The sequence below is a fragment of the Mya arenaria genome, chromosome 16 (genome assembly GCF_026914265.1).
Source record: "Mya arenaria isolate MELC-2E11 chromosome 16, ASM2691426v1".
Lineage (NCBI taxonomy): Eukaryota > Metazoa > Mollusca > Bivalvia > Myida > Myidae > Mya > Mya arenaria.
In genome coordinates, this window is record NC_069137.1 from 38,819,088 (window position 1) to 38,834,898 (window position 15,811).

General features: G+C 35.0%; 1 protein-coding gene and 1 long non-coding RNA gene across 2 annotated transcripts; both read left to right on the forward strand.

Moving 5' to 3' along the window:
- The first annotated feature begins 384 nt into the window (after positions 1-384).
- LOC128221620 (coadhesin-like) lies at positions 385-13,527 on the forward strand. The gene is made up of 9 exons (XM_052930225.1): positions 385-445; positions 1,008-1,049; positions 5,589-5,668; positions 6,475-6,540; positions 7,188-7,326; positions 7,837-7,959; positions 9,298-9,468; positions 11,785-11,949; positions 13,343-13,527. Exons 1-9 carry the CDS (start codon positions 427-429, stop codon positions 13,525-13,527), a joined length of 990 nt encoding a protein of 329 aa, XP_052786185.1. The 5' UTR covers positions 385-426.
- On the forward strand, positions 1,435-2,872 carry LOC128222393 (uncharacterized). The gene is made up of 3 exons (XR_008259133.1): positions 1,435-1,491; positions 2,158-2,564; positions 2,808-2,872. It is a non-coding gene; the product is annotated as an uncharacterized LOC128222393 (long non-coding RNA).
- Positions 13,528-15,811: the final 2,284 nt, after the last annotated feature.

Genomic DNA, 15,811 nt, shown 5'->3' on the forward strand with positions numbered 1-15,811 from the left:
CTGAAAGAACAACAACAGATCAAAAATGGTTAAACTGGTCATAATTTTCATTATTTGACTGTCATGATGTTGATTATTTATAACTACGTAAGTCATATAAATCTTTCAGACAATTTACGGACAGCAGTCGCTAAAAGAAGAAAAGTAATGTTATCGGTTAACACCGTCGACAGCCAAAAGATGGCATGTATACTGCTTTAGACCTAGTTCAGCCAAAATAATTGTATCATTATGTTAAATGTAAAGTGGAATACACGATGGCCCTAACGGAACTCCATACCATCATGACCTAAACAATCGTTTAAGTAGAGCTTGCATTTAACGTCAAATCTGAATCGTGTGAAGATAAGCATATGGTGTGCGGCGATTAGTTTATCTAGTTTTTCTCATTCATTCTCTTCTCATAATCGAGAAGTGGTGTTGGAAATGACATTCATTGCATTCGGTAAATTTAAAAAAATATTTTATGTTTGGTTTGATCATCGAAAATAATTTACATTTAAACTTTAAATCATAAATCAGAATTTTCGAAAAACTTATTAAACTTAAAATAATTTTTAACATAAGCTGACGTCAATTATAGAGAGCAGGTAAGAGTTAATGCTTTCCGATGCTATTGATTTAGATGTATCAATAAAATAGACATGATATCTCACTGTTGCATGAGACACACTTTTAAGTACGGCAGCTTCGAGTGATGTTAAGCACTTTTCTAAAAAGCTACTCCATATCCTTTAGGCATATAATGAATAACAAAACGTTTGTTTCAGTGTAAGACCGCAATCTATATCACCCCGCGACAACCAATAGCAAATATTTATCACGTGGATACGCCACTTTGGACACAAAACTTTTGGTTGTCAACATATAGCTTTCTTACACAGAATCAAACAATTTTCCTTTAAACAATTATATATATGATATAAAATATATACAATCATTTGAGATATTTTCTTCTATTGCTATCATGTATTTTCTCTGTAGGCATACTTAAATTTCTATTTCAGCGTCCTTTGTGTTACTTGCTGCTTGTATTTTCGTCATAACGGGTAAGTGCTTTTTTACTCTTTAAGGGCTGTATAATTCGAAGAGTTTTGTTAACAGGCTACGCTTCAAATCACCGGACTGCCATAATTGACCTTACGACAGCGGCTTCTAAGCCACGCCCCCTGATATCAAGGGAGCGAACTCTATGTGTCTATGTCCGTCAAACAAACGAGGAAGTAATGGCGTCTCGCGTCGTTTCGCTTTCCGATATTCCTGACAAATTATCATAAATGTGACATTACAATGCGAAAAAAATAGAAGTCAAAGGAATTTGTAACTGGCTGCTACATCGGAAGGCTCGATATATCTTTAGAAAATGACGATATCTAACATTTACGGGGTGAAATCTATCCAAGTCAGAGAAAATCGGATAGCCGCCATGTTGTCAACATCGATACAAAGGAAAAGCGTGTGTGTTCACGCATACTGTAAATGCAAACAAGGGTTAGTTTAACACCGGTCCTTCTTACAGTATTGTTGAAACAAAGATTAAATCATCGCACAATATGAGTAAATCATAAATGGCCCGAATGGGGAACCCGGAAGTGACATTAAATAACAGTTATATGCCAGCTATACACACAGTGGCTTGATGACAAAGGCTCATTAAAGTCACAATAAAAAAATTCAACTAGCCAAAATTATATTTTATACATACTTGAACATGTATATCATCAATATAATACATTGAAAAAAACACACCCTATACTGTAATATGAAACAGTATACAGTATAGGTGTATTCATATTACAGTATAGGGTATTTTTTTTTTTCAAATCTCATTTTATGTTTATGGCAATGTATTATAATGATGATATACATGTTCAAGTATGTATAAAATATAATTTTGGCTAGTTGAATTTTTTTATTGTGACTTTAATGAGCCTTTGTCATTAAGCCACTGTGGCTATACAGTATAACCTTGTATTCTATAGTATGAGCAGAAATGGTTTATTGGGGTTATGCATAAAAAGTTTCAGTTCTAAGCGATTGAACACTCCCCCTTATGAATAATAATGTAATAGTTGACAAGTGACAATCGTGGGTGATACCAATCTGTAACATTTGCATTGCTCAAACATTCACATGCTTTGATTTTTGTTCTTACAGAAATTGTGGAACATGTTCACACACTCTGGCTGTAAAAGTAGACCTGGGAGGAAAAGTGCCCCCGGTGTGGGGCTCGAACTCACAACCACCAGAACACTAGCCCGGCGCTCTAACCAACTAAGCTGACCGGGCAGCTAGTTCTAACCCACACACACTACCCTCCCCCCATTTACCGGTTAAGGCTGGTGGAGGGTCTCCTGCTATTTACCGTTGACACCATTAAAGTATTCTGATTGATGGAGATAAGGAAGTCCACTTATAATTGTCTTCAACAAGCCTACCGCCACAGGGGACCTAGCATAAGACCGGAAACCGCCCCCCCCCCCACACACACACATGATATTTGCCAGTCCAGGCAATGTCAACCGCAAGAGAAAACCGGTGATGACAAGTTTTACAAATAATCGGTAGGACCTATTTTAAAGCTTTTTATAACATTTAGTTTTACTTTGCTGTACAAAAGTAATGGACTATTTGTCCAGAGAAAAACAACAACCACAGAACATTAGCTAGTATCTTGTCAATATTTCATTATGATATACATGTAGAAAGCAAACATCAAAGGCAGTAGCATTTACAGCTAGTATTAAAATATTTAACAATACATGTAACTGATTTATTTTAATATTGGCATCTTTTATTTATTTCAGGAAAGTGTGGTCTTTTGAAGAGAGTTCTTGAAGTTGTTCAGCATGTTTTTTTTGATGGATTCTTGGATGGATGTACCTCTATGATGTTAGCTTCAGTTCTGGAGTATAACACCAGTTGTTGCATATTTAATATCAGATTTATTAAATAAATATAGAAGTTTGCTTTGTGATTTATATATTAGGTCTTATTTTAAAGAATGCCAAAATAAGCCGATTCTGAGACAAAAAGTGTCAAACTAGAATTATGTGAGAGTGCAACTTTAAGAATACTGTTAATCGAGTGTGCGTGTGATCCGGACTCTGAACATTAGATGAACTATCATTAAATATTGTAGATTTACGTAAATGGCCCAAAATATAAGAATAACAATGAAAATATGTACATGTTTGACTTGTTCTTTATTCATAATAAGTCTAAGTCTTTACAGCACATGTTTGGCAGAATCAAGTTCTAATGAACATAATAATTGATTTAAATGTACAGTGAAATAAATTGTTTTATACAGAAAATAATACCTTAACGATTCAGACCGATCTGTTCTCGGGTTTTTTGGTGGCTCAAATATTTATCTGAGTTTTGGAGGAGGCCGAGCTGGTGTGAGCTGGTCAAATACAGTAGCTGCTTGAGGGTCAGGGTTTTCTTAATTGGATTTCCCGTCGACAAAGTGCTGATATGAAAATAAGAAATCTATGAAATGTGTCGGAATGACAGCTACAAAAGCCATTGTTTACATAGGAACCATACGAGTAGATGAGATTTGGAAGCATGCGATGGTTCGGACAAAAATTTAGTTGTACGATATTTCCTGATTTACTTTGAAAGCAAAGCAGTTTATAAAAACTACATAACGGTATCAACAAAAATACCTCTATCTTGAATGAAATCAATCGTGTCCATGTTAAACCTGATATTAAATGGCCATTAATGCCGATTTGACAACACAAGCCAAAGCATAAATGTACGATGTTTATAGTTTAAAAATAGTAACACTTATTTAGGTCATGCACGGACAATTTCAGTATTAAATAAATTTTGAGCGGATTGAAATAAGTAGTTTTGTTAAAAAAATACTTTTGTACAGACGTATAGATGTTTCGCCTTTGAACGATCTTTCAAAATTTCCAAGTTCAGCTGTTGATGAGGTCTTCCACAGAGTTTGATACAGCACTTGCATTTTTCTAAATAACTCGCTGGTTTCGAATACGGAACGAATTGTAAGCCATCTTTAGTCGGCCTGGCTACCTTGTATCCGAATTACAAGTGCCATGACAACACCTTTTTACCATAATACTTAAAAAGGCGAGGAATTGCCAGCGCATGTATATGACGGACTCTGGTCAGTTTGACGGACAAAATGGCGGATAGCAACACGGCTTATCAGCCCAACATTCTAATTGGCTGATAGGACCTGTCAATCAAATCCTGTCGTAAGGTCAATTGGAGCCAGTTTAGTAATCTTGCTGCGCTTCAAAACAGACTACCATAGTTAGGACGACTTTTTACAACAGGTTAACCTTCCAATAACCGGTCTTGAATTGTTGGCACAAGCTTTGACAGCCTGTTTCCTCTCAAGTTACTGGACTGGCATAGTTGGGACGAGTTTTGACAAAATGTTTCTCTTCAAGTTACTGGACTGGCATAGTTTTGACGAGTTTTGACAAAATGTTGCTCTTCAAGGTACTGGACTGGCAGAGTTTGGACGAGTTTTGACAACATGTTGCTCTTCAAGTTACTGGACTAGCATAGTTGGGACGAGTTTTGACAAAATGCTTCTTTTCAAGTTACTGGACTGGCATAGTTTGGAAGAGTTTTGACAAAATGTTGCTCTTCAAGTTACTGGACTGGCATAGTTTGGACGAGTTTTGACAAAATGTTGCTCTTCAAGTTACTGGACTGGCATAGTTTGGACGAGTTTTGACAACATGTTGCTCTTCAAGTGTTTGGACTGGCATAGTTGGGACGAGTTTTGACAAAATGTTGCTCTTCAAGTGTTTGGACTGGCATAGTATGGACGAGTTTTGACAACATGTTGCTCTTCAAGTGTTTGGACTGGCATAGTTGGGACGAGTTTTTACAACATGTTGCTTTTCAAGTTACTGGACTGGCATAGTTGTGACGAGTTTTGACAACATGTTGCTCGCTAAGTTACTGGACTGGCATAGTTGGGACGAGTTTTGACAACATGTTGCTCTTCAAGTAACCGGACTTCTATGATTTGAACGGGTTTTAACAATAAATTGTATTTCAAGTAGCCTAGCCGGACAACCATAAATATGACGACTTTTGACAATGATGTGCTTAAAAAACGGGACTGGTATAATTTGAACGAGTTTTGACAACAGGATACGCTTCAAACAACCTGTCTGTCATATATAGGGCGAGTTTTGACGACATGATACGCTTCAAACAACTTGTCTTTCATAAATAGGACGGGTTTTGACGACAAGATACGCTTCAAACAACCTGTCTTTCATAAATAGGACGAGTTTTGACGACAGGATACGCTTCAAATAAGCTGTATACCATAAATAGGACGAGTTTTGACAACAAGTTGTACTTCAAATAACCGGACGTCCATACAAAAGATGAGTTTTCAACAGGTTGTGCCTCAAATACTCGGACCGCCATAATTGGTACGAGTTTAGACATCAGGTTGTGCCTCAAATTCCGATGTTGATGATAGTTAAACAATAACAAATATTTATTGTGGGAAGTATCGGTATATCGTAGGATTTTAAGAATGCTCTTTTTACCACGAAAGGATTATATATCTTTTCCAGATGCACTAGAATGTTACAACTGTCCTAGTATCAGCAATACACATGACTGCAATACAACGGCAGTGTGTGCAGTAGGGCAGGTAAGTAAATCTTCCAAGGGAAAGCATTTTGATTGGTCGAATCGTGCCACATTAGAAGTCAGCAAAGGTGATTTATACTCCGAAAAATGATAACGACTTTTCATTTGCATTTGGCATTTTTACCCTGGTATGCAATGCAATGGGACAACAGATTTACTAAAAAAAAAACAAGTGAACATTGAGACTATGATGTTTTTCGATATTTCTCAGTTCTGTAGAATTAATGTTAATGTGGGCATTCTCTTATCATATTTGAAATCTTTATAAATTTGTTTTCGTTTTATGCCAGCTTCAATGCTCATGATGGTTTTATTATTAATATTTTAATTAAAGTTTAACCAAGCTTGAGTCGGCAAAGAGTCGATAAGAAGTATTATTTGCAACATATTTGATCCGATTGTATGCGCTTTACTGGGTGGAATTGATATTTGAAAGGTTGCCGTTTCATTGCACCTCTTTTGTATTCGGTGACATGAATCAAGTCATTGGAATAGCCTTGTAACAGCCATCGATAAATAAATACACCATGAAAATAGGCCATGAAGTAACGAGAGAACCAAAGGTGGATTTAAGGAGTTGATGTACATGAAGTGTAATATGGATGCACAATTTGGGACGTGTGCCATCATTCTCCCTTCAAAAACAAACACCGAAAATAAAACAAAAAATATTATGGTTTGCAGAACCTCTAATAAATGTTTTTTGTTAAGTTTAAATTGAAATTATGTGTATTGGTGCATTATATACATGCTATGTCCATGGTTAACATGTATATTGTAATACATGCTCGTATATGTTACTTCCAGTCTTGTTTCCTAAAAACATTCGAAAACGGAGGCGGATCGTTCTCGCTTGGCTGCATTTCAAATGAGGTTTGTGTTAACATCAAAACTTTTGAAACATTACAAGCGCAAGTCAGAGCGACGTAATACGACAGCGGCACTGTAAGGTCAACAACACGTGTAAGGTAGTTTACGCTACTTTTGAGAAATATTTTCTTTGATATGATGATTCAAAAAGATGCTATAGACCAATTTCTACTTGTTTTGTTTTTATGTGTCAGTTTAACTCTTTGCTTAAGTTTGTACGAAACAATAAATTAAAGTGAACATGCCTCCGCAACTGTGATCGCTGACATTTAATAATTTTAAACAGCCTTGTCAACCACAAATCCATTAAGCAGAACACAACAACTAACAATGCAATAAGTAACGATAACATCTACAGATTATCCATTTACATGTAGTTGTTTATTTGTTTAATTGAGCCATTTAGGAGCTCGCGCTTACGCTTTTGCTAATATAAAGGCATTCATTGGCATTCCCGCTAAACACTGAAAAATAGTTGCATTTAGTTTTGGTATTCTAAATAAAACTTCTGGGCCGTTCAATCTTGAAACAAATCTTGAAACAAACATATTTCTTGTAATATAAACTTTTTAGATATGTTATACCTTTTCAAATCAGAACGAATAAACAATATCTCCATTATTCTTATCATTATGTTTTTATTGTCCTAGAAATGTACATCAACACACATCGGTAGCTCGGCAATCATTGGACGGTCTACCTTAACGAAGGAAACTAGGGACTCACCCACTTGCCACGAATGCTGTTCTAGAAACTTATGCAATGCTGACCTGTGCCAACATCAACTACGTAAAGTTGATATTTCTATTCAATAATTGATAAACGTACTTATATAAGCAAGCTTGCACACAATAAACGTTTTCCAAAGAAACAGTGCTCAACAACTAGACTTTCTGGGCAACAGTTAGAGGCGGTCGTGTGTATCTTAGGTGTATCTAAATATCCATTTGTTTCCGGTTACCCGTGCCATCATATTTTTGCCGCCGTATTTTTGTGCCATTTCATTTTCTTTATTAATGACTGTCAAGTATTTATTCCTCTTTTGATTATTTTCTGTTTTTCGGTAGTTTTATGATTCGGAAAGACGCGTAAATTCATTGTTTTATAAAAGGACAATTTAGACAAAATGGTGCCGGTTTTATGTTAAACAATAACATTCAAGCACAATTCTAACAACAAAAAATATAGAAACAAAAAAAGAATCCGACTTACCTACCAGATTAATATTGGACAGAAAAATCGGAATATAATATACATTGCTTAAAACTCATATTTTAAATACTTTGTTTGATGATTTAGCATCAGATTGTATTGACGATCCCAACTTCGACTGTGCAAGGATGAACTCCGTTCTTAATATCTGCCAGAGCACACAACAGGCCAAACTTGTATGTCCAAACTTCTGTGGACTATGCAACATCGGTAACGTCACGTTTTGTCATGTACACACAAACAATTAACATCCAACGAACGGTAAGGTTACTGTCGCCCGTTCAGGTCTACTGCGTGTTGTTATGATATATTTTTCTAAAATAAGCTGTTAATACGGCCTACAATCGAGACGTAGCAATAAAGAATGTGATGAAATAGTTGCGCTCAATTTCGATGAAATAAGAAGTGCATTTTAAATGAAAGCGTCAATAGCATTGAAAGAATGTAGGCACAACAAGCCTGGTGTTATTTCCTTTCATATATCTGTTCTCAAGCAAAACCTATCAAATCCAAAACATATATGGCTCCAAACTGTATCCTATAAGTGCCTGTCAGTCATAACAGGTAATATAACTTGATAAACTGTGAGTTAATTCTATGAAACCTGATACGTTTGGCTATTTGTATTAGGTTAAGGTAAAGGCAGGGTCTTTAGTCAACAAATTTCCATTTTCTGCGTAATAATCCTTAATGAACTTTTCCCCTCGGCTCCTTACTATTATTTAAAAAGAAATCTTCGTTTTGGTTTTAAATTCACTTTAACGTGACAATCTTATAAACGTTTTTAAATAAAGTGGTCTTCTAATTCGCACTTTTTTTAACCGTATAAGCCCCATTTTGTAGTCCAGGCGCAATAACTCTTTTAACCTGCCATGTCAACAAGTAGATCAGATTATTTGCGGTACTTAAGCCTATAGGCATACAACATTATGTTCACGGAAAGTTTTTGTTATTGATGAGTTGAAAGAGTTCAATTCACGAACCAACAGTTACGAAACATTTTCAAATTGAAGGCCACAACCCATGGCAACAAGAAATAACAATATATAATGTCAATAATTTCTACTTTCACAGTCATACAGTCAATATTGTTTTTTTTCTTGTGTTATTATACACAGCACATGTCATGACTTTCTAAATCAATTGAATTAAACACAAAATAAAAGCGTTCAAGGACTGTTTCAATTACAAAAGGGTCTCGTTTGTAAAGTTATCAAGTATGGTTATAAAACAACCGAACATAAAAAGGCCGACATGTGAACGTATACATTCCCTCCTTCCATACACATAAAATTCCTTTATTCTACTTGGTGGCATTCATATTTTAAATAGTCTTGTATACATACACCGATTATAAAAGCCCTTCTTGAATTTTTAGATTTAACATTATCCTAGATGTAATTTATGCATTATTATAACGTTATGTCTGATAAATTGAAGACTGTATTTCTCAGTGATAATAGGCGACGTAATTTAAACGTCCAGAGGTGATTTCATTAACTAGATATGTGGGTTATATTCTAAAAATATGTTTATTATTCTTAACAGTTGACGGCCACTGGGCTGATTGGTCTGTTTGGAGCGGATGTGACGTCACGTGCGGGAATGGTGAACATTCACGTGACCGCACATGCACCAATCCAGCTCCAGCACACGGTGGACAAGACTGTACTGGTTTAAACGCTGACAGAAAGACTTGTAATAACAATCCATGTCCATGTAAGAAATACATCAGTATTTAATTAAATAGGCCTTTGTTCGTGCCATGTTTATTCTTTTACAGTATCGCTTTATGTACAAGGAAGAAACAACAGTTTCATACCACTGTCTGTTGGAAAAGTATACTCGACGAAACAGTGTCGCATGATGGTGCAAAACTCGAATTCGTCCTTAATGGCACCGTATGAAAAAAAACTCCTTGTCAATAATTCCTTACTAATTTCCAGAAATGCTTTCTTTGAAAAAAAGGGAGAATCTTCTATTGCTCTGAAATACATATGGGTAGAAAATGAAAAGTCACAAAATATACCAATTTTAAAAATAGTTAAACAAACTGAACATTCGTCCCAATCAAACTGTTGACGACAAGGAGGTTTGTGTGCATTGGTTTTATGTCACTCTCATGGTGTATCAGCAACAATAATGCGATGATATCTAAGAAGGCACAACACTTTTCGTTCATGATATCGACGTATGAACTCAACGTTTGTTAGAACTAGAAAAACTGACTGTTAAAAGAAAACGTTATAACAAGAATAATATATGTTGCAGAAATGTAAATGCTTTTATCTTCAGTTTTGCCATGCTTTTTGTTTACTAGACATTTGTGGATTTTGAACCAGACATTGTACATAACAATAATTTCCGCTCTAATTTGAATTGTTTCCCCAGCGTAAGTGGCTTAAACGTGTAAATTATAGCCTGGTTGAACATTTGCTATTATTTGCTTACATATGTAAAATCATGGCCTCTATCCAATATTAATTCATTTCTATTTAGGTCATCATATCTATCTAGCTGCATGTACCAATTGGTCAAAATGCTATAGCATTAACATTAAGAACATATGTTTTTTTGCATCAATCTATATTGTGCGTCTTCTATTTGCATTATACTCGATGGGCATCATGTTGGGTGTCCTATTCATTTAATGATACCAACCAAAACTTATTTAAATCGTGATTTAGGCTGTAGGCCGTTAAAGTGTAGATTGTAATTTACTAAAATGCCTTAATGTTTTATTCGTGTCAGTGCATTGTTTATGAAACCAAAGTTTTGGTTTCATATGCAATCGCGTATTATTCTAGACTTTTGTAATTCCACATATTAAATGAGTATTCCAAGTGACTGATACTCCGTGGTTTTGATTTATTGAGTGTCAGCATAATTATCTAACAGTATTTGCGAAGGAATTCTTTATCATCCCTATACTATCTCTAGAGGTTTATATTAATTTGTTTAACAATAAAATTACTCTACTCACAAAAAGAAGCAAGCCAAAGGCCTTTCAACGCTTTAAGCGCTCTGATTAGAAATCGTAATTCTTGTCATTGTCGTTTGCTACAAAGTAAAAACAACGCACCTAAACGGCACATACGAAGCGGTAGATGGTAACCCCACGGGAGATTTTTAAGTATCTTCCATGGCCGAGAGTGTAAGATAATTTATCCCGACCCGAGCGTAGGGTGTTTTGCAAAAACGAGGTTTACCGAATTTCCGCAAAACACCATGCGCGAGAGTTGGGATGGTAGATGCTTTTTCTCCCACCTCAGTAAACTAAAATTAAGTAAAATGCATTTTTTGCTGGAACTGTTTTGTGCTTAGTGAAAATAAATGTGTATGGTTATGTGATAATTCGTGGTTTCATGGATAAGCGCGCAGTGATTCAGATTATGTTAATAGTCAACTCAGTTCTGAGGATATTGAAGCATCATTTCTTGAAAGGTGGGTGAAAACTTTATGATGACATTTGAAGGGAGAAATAATGATTTAGCATTCTAAATATGGCAACAAGGCAAGGTTTCTATCATACCACAGACGACATGGGAGGTAATTACAATGTGATGACCATTAAAAAGGAGTTCCATACGGGTACTTGTTTAATCTTTGTCCTTGGGCTAGATAAGAATTTCTAACATGGTTACAGTTTTGGATATACTTATTTGAGGTGGGAGAAAACCGTATACTGTTCCTTGTTATTTTGGTAACAGTCATAACAGTGTTTATCTTGGTGTCGTGAATGACATCTGAAATGTTGCACAAGGTAACAATTCATACTATTGACTGAGGAAAAATTGATTGAGCAAAACAAAACCAGATTTTAGTTTATCTTACGAATCATGTTATCATGAACATTGTTGCCTGATGAAGATAACTATAAATTGAATAGAACATGAGATAAGTGAGGTGTTATAATACATATCAATGGCATTTTGTACACGTGGAGTTCAACCATTGGAATACCATGTAGTTACATATTATGGTAATGAAATGAGAACTGAAACGCGGCAAATCACGATCCATTTTTAATTCTAGTACACCGTGGATGGAGCTTTTGGTCATCATGGGGATCATGCTCAGTCACATGCGATGTCGGAATGATGAGGCGTGACAGGTCCTGTTCTAATCCTTACCCTGGTATTCATGGAAACCCCTGCTTTGGCGATGCCCGAGATGACGCGATATGTAAAGAAATGGCAAGTAAGAACATTTTCCCATTAAATATATTAATATCGTATATGAGCTATGTTGCCCTATCCTCTGGCTATAATAACAAGCCTTAAAAATGCTGAGTATGTTAAAAAAAAAATACCATTGCTACAATTAAGCAATAAATCCCAACTCTCGAACTAGTAAGGATACAATACGGGATTTATCGACGTATTTAAAAAAAGTTTTGGAAATATCGAAATCCACTAGCTGTTTACCTGGAAAGAGATGTTTCTTTTAAATCAATGCTTGCAATGCATCAACATATCGTTGACCATCGAGTTGATCAGTCTATCGGTCAATAGATTAATGATATAACTGGTGTATTAGTAAAATATTTGGTTCGGGTGTTTGGCATATAAATTTTCTCATGTTATCAAATGGAGAAAAAATAACAGTAATTATATTGATTTTTTTTCAATTAATTATTTAAAACGAAATAGCCTTTAAAGCTGCACTCTCACAGATTGAACGTTGTGACAGCTTTTTTATTCTTTGTCTTGGAACGAGCCATTTTTTTTGCTAAAATCCATGGAAGCCAGTGATATAAGACTGAGGACAAAAATCAGATCGCAGATTGTTATATTTAAGTTCAAAAATTGATGTTTTATGCATTTTTCTTAAACCGTTAGAAACGGTTTAAGCCAAAAAACATTAATTTTCGAACAGAAATATAAAAATCTCACATCGGATTTCTCAGCAATCTTATATTATTGTTTTGCAGATATTCACGCAATAATTTGCTCATTTCAAGACAAAAAAGTTGATAAAATGGTCCATTTGTGAGAGTGCATCTTTAATTTCCCTCTACTTCTAAAATTGAACATTCCAGCTAAAACAAATATTCGTGTATTCTGTTTTTAAGCAACAAGGGAGACACTCTGAAATAGTATATAGATTACGAAATTGCCAGTGTCCGCGTTCACGTTTTGTTGCACCATTCGATAAGGGTATATTATTGTGAATATTCAATCAAACTGTGAAATTCCTAATATTATGCAATGAAATACAAGAACCAAAGCCACTTGCCTCAGCCATGGAATGGCCAAGTGGACTATTGCGCAGGACGTTTGGCCTCGGGCAATGATTCGTAGGTCCTTCCCCGAACTCAGGCATATAGTTTTGACTATTGACCGACAAGCATTATGTAGGGCCATTTATTCTTCGGGAAGAATCTGCAACTAAAATCGAATACAATACTAAAACACATGTTGTAATTTTATGTTATATATTGATAAAACAATACTTTACATTAGAGCCCCTTTTTCTGCTAAATTCCCCATCGCCCTGGGCCATTGATCAGTTAAACAATAACATCCTTAAAAACATGCAAATGCCCTTCTGGTTCAAAAGCATTCCTTTAACAGAGTTGTTCACATTTCAGACGGAGGCTGGTCTGATTGGGAATCATGGAGTGCTTGTCCCGTGACATGTGACGTAGGGCTACGGAGTAGACAACGGTTTTGTAACAACCCTTTCCCCTCTATGCTCGGCCAATACTGCCAAGGCAAATCCGACGACTACACTGTTTGCAATACCAAACCGTGCAAAAGTAGAGTTACTTTTTGAATCATTAAGATAAAACAGTTTTTGATAAATATTACAGGTCATTTATTTCAATGCATTATCATGTTGAACCCTTTTGACTTGATCAATGAACAAAACCGAACAAAGCATATACATTCGTTTAAGATACAACATAATACGTCTTTAAAAGTGTTTTTTTTTAATTAAAAGATACGTGGCTAAACAATCCCAAAAACACTAAATTAACATTAAGTTAATTAAGTTAAACACGATAATGCATTAAAAATAAAATTAACATTTTTTTAGATCAGCTTATTTTGTGCGCGTTTCAAGTTCAAATATTGAGCCGATTGCTGAACTGCCGTTCGATCAGCTATAAATATAATTTTTTAGCATGTAAATCTAACTGATATTAATTTTGATAAATGCATGCCAGTAACCTTAAACGTAACAACATGTTGTTTATCTATTTCCACCAGGTGAAGTGGCCTTTAACGCACATCTTGGACTTTCCGTAACCGTCAATAAAGGAGACAAAGTCGTGTTTGATTCTGTCTTATTAAATAGTGGCGATTGTTACAACGCCAGCACTGGAATCTTTGCAGCTCCTTTAAGTGGAATGTATTTGTTTTTGGTACACCTGGTAGAAGAAAAGCATGCATCGTATCCTTCTTTCTCAGATTATTATCTCCTAGCTTCCAATCAAGCTCTCGGGGCAACAACTGTCACATTTGCAAGTAATGAGGGGAACTATCAAACAGGTGCTATTAGTGTTATTACGAATATGACACAAAACGATACGGCGTTTGTTTCTGTCGGTTCGTCGGGAATGACTTTACATGGACAAGTTTATTCAACGTTTTCTGGATATTTGCTTTCCGAAGGTTAGCATGTAATGGAAAATAAATTGCAAAAATGATAAATTGGTTTCATCTTGAACATAAAACAAGTGATGTCATAGTTTGCTGCCCATGGGGGAGACACATTCAAAAGGTCAACTTATACTTTCAATGCTATCTATTGCACGTTTATGTAACATTTGCTACAACTGCTTACCATGGTCAATATGATAAAGACATAAATGCTTATTTGTATTATCACCAGTAGAGCCAATGTTTGAAGCAATACTAGAGTTGATATGACGAAGACATGTTCTATGAGTGAGACTAGCAATAGTTTAAAATTGAGAGATCATGTAGGACACGCATTTCTTTTTCTTTTGTCCTTAAATTAAAGCTGCATTTTCGATTACTATATGGTATTGTGTTTAAACTTTACACTACTGTGCTTGTTTCTGTAGTTCTGCATATAAATATTGTCAGTACGCAGTAGTTAACTCAAATAAACAAATGTTTAATTCATTAACACTTTACAATTCACGTAACTCGTTTATTTTAATGTGGCATATGCGCTTTGAATGCAAACACTAATAATTTAGAATTTGTGTTCAATAGGATGACTTATTAAAAGCATGACCTTCAAACAGATATAACATGACTTTTAGTGCAGTGATTTGAACAAAATCGAAAATGGGTACTACATTTCTGTTTTGTATGTAGCGCGGGAATTGTGGTATTTTGCTCATCACCAGAGCAAGTGAAACAGGTTGGTCGTTTTTGCTATACTTTCAAGGCGTTTTTCATAAATAAATAAATAAATTTATCGTAAAAACATTTGGAACATATTATCAACGCAAAATATACTTTTTTAGAAGTTAGTAATACTATCTATTTCAAAACTAATAATTTTATTAGCAAGATATGCAAAGCTAATTTAATTTGGCAAATACAATTTTCAATTCGATTTGTAAGGTATTAGCCGCGTAATACACACTTTTATAAAAGCTTTAACCGACAACGGAGTTATAATCATAGTACACTATGGAACTTTTTTCCAAATTATGAAGATTTTTTACCGTGAATTAAAAAAGTTATTTATGTTTCATTACACCCACCCCCAAACTCCAAGGGCTACAAAGAGCGACAAGTAAATATTTTGTCTATATTTGATTTTTTTTCGCATTTTCTGAGATAATGAAATGAACACAACAGTTTCTGGTAAAATAAACTTCAGTTAACAGAAAACTAAAGTTCAAACGAACACATTTTTGATACACATGGAAAAAAATCATTTTGATTGATCTTGTGAGTCTTCGGAACAGAGCAGTTTTTCGATGTTTGAAAATAAAAAGCAGTTTTATAAAATTCATAAAAAAAGTTAAATATAAGGCAAGCTGCTGAAATCATTTTAAATTTTATCTATGATGTCTTTTGAACAATTTAAAAGACAATTTATGATAGTTTACCGTCCAGTTTTGAGAAAATAT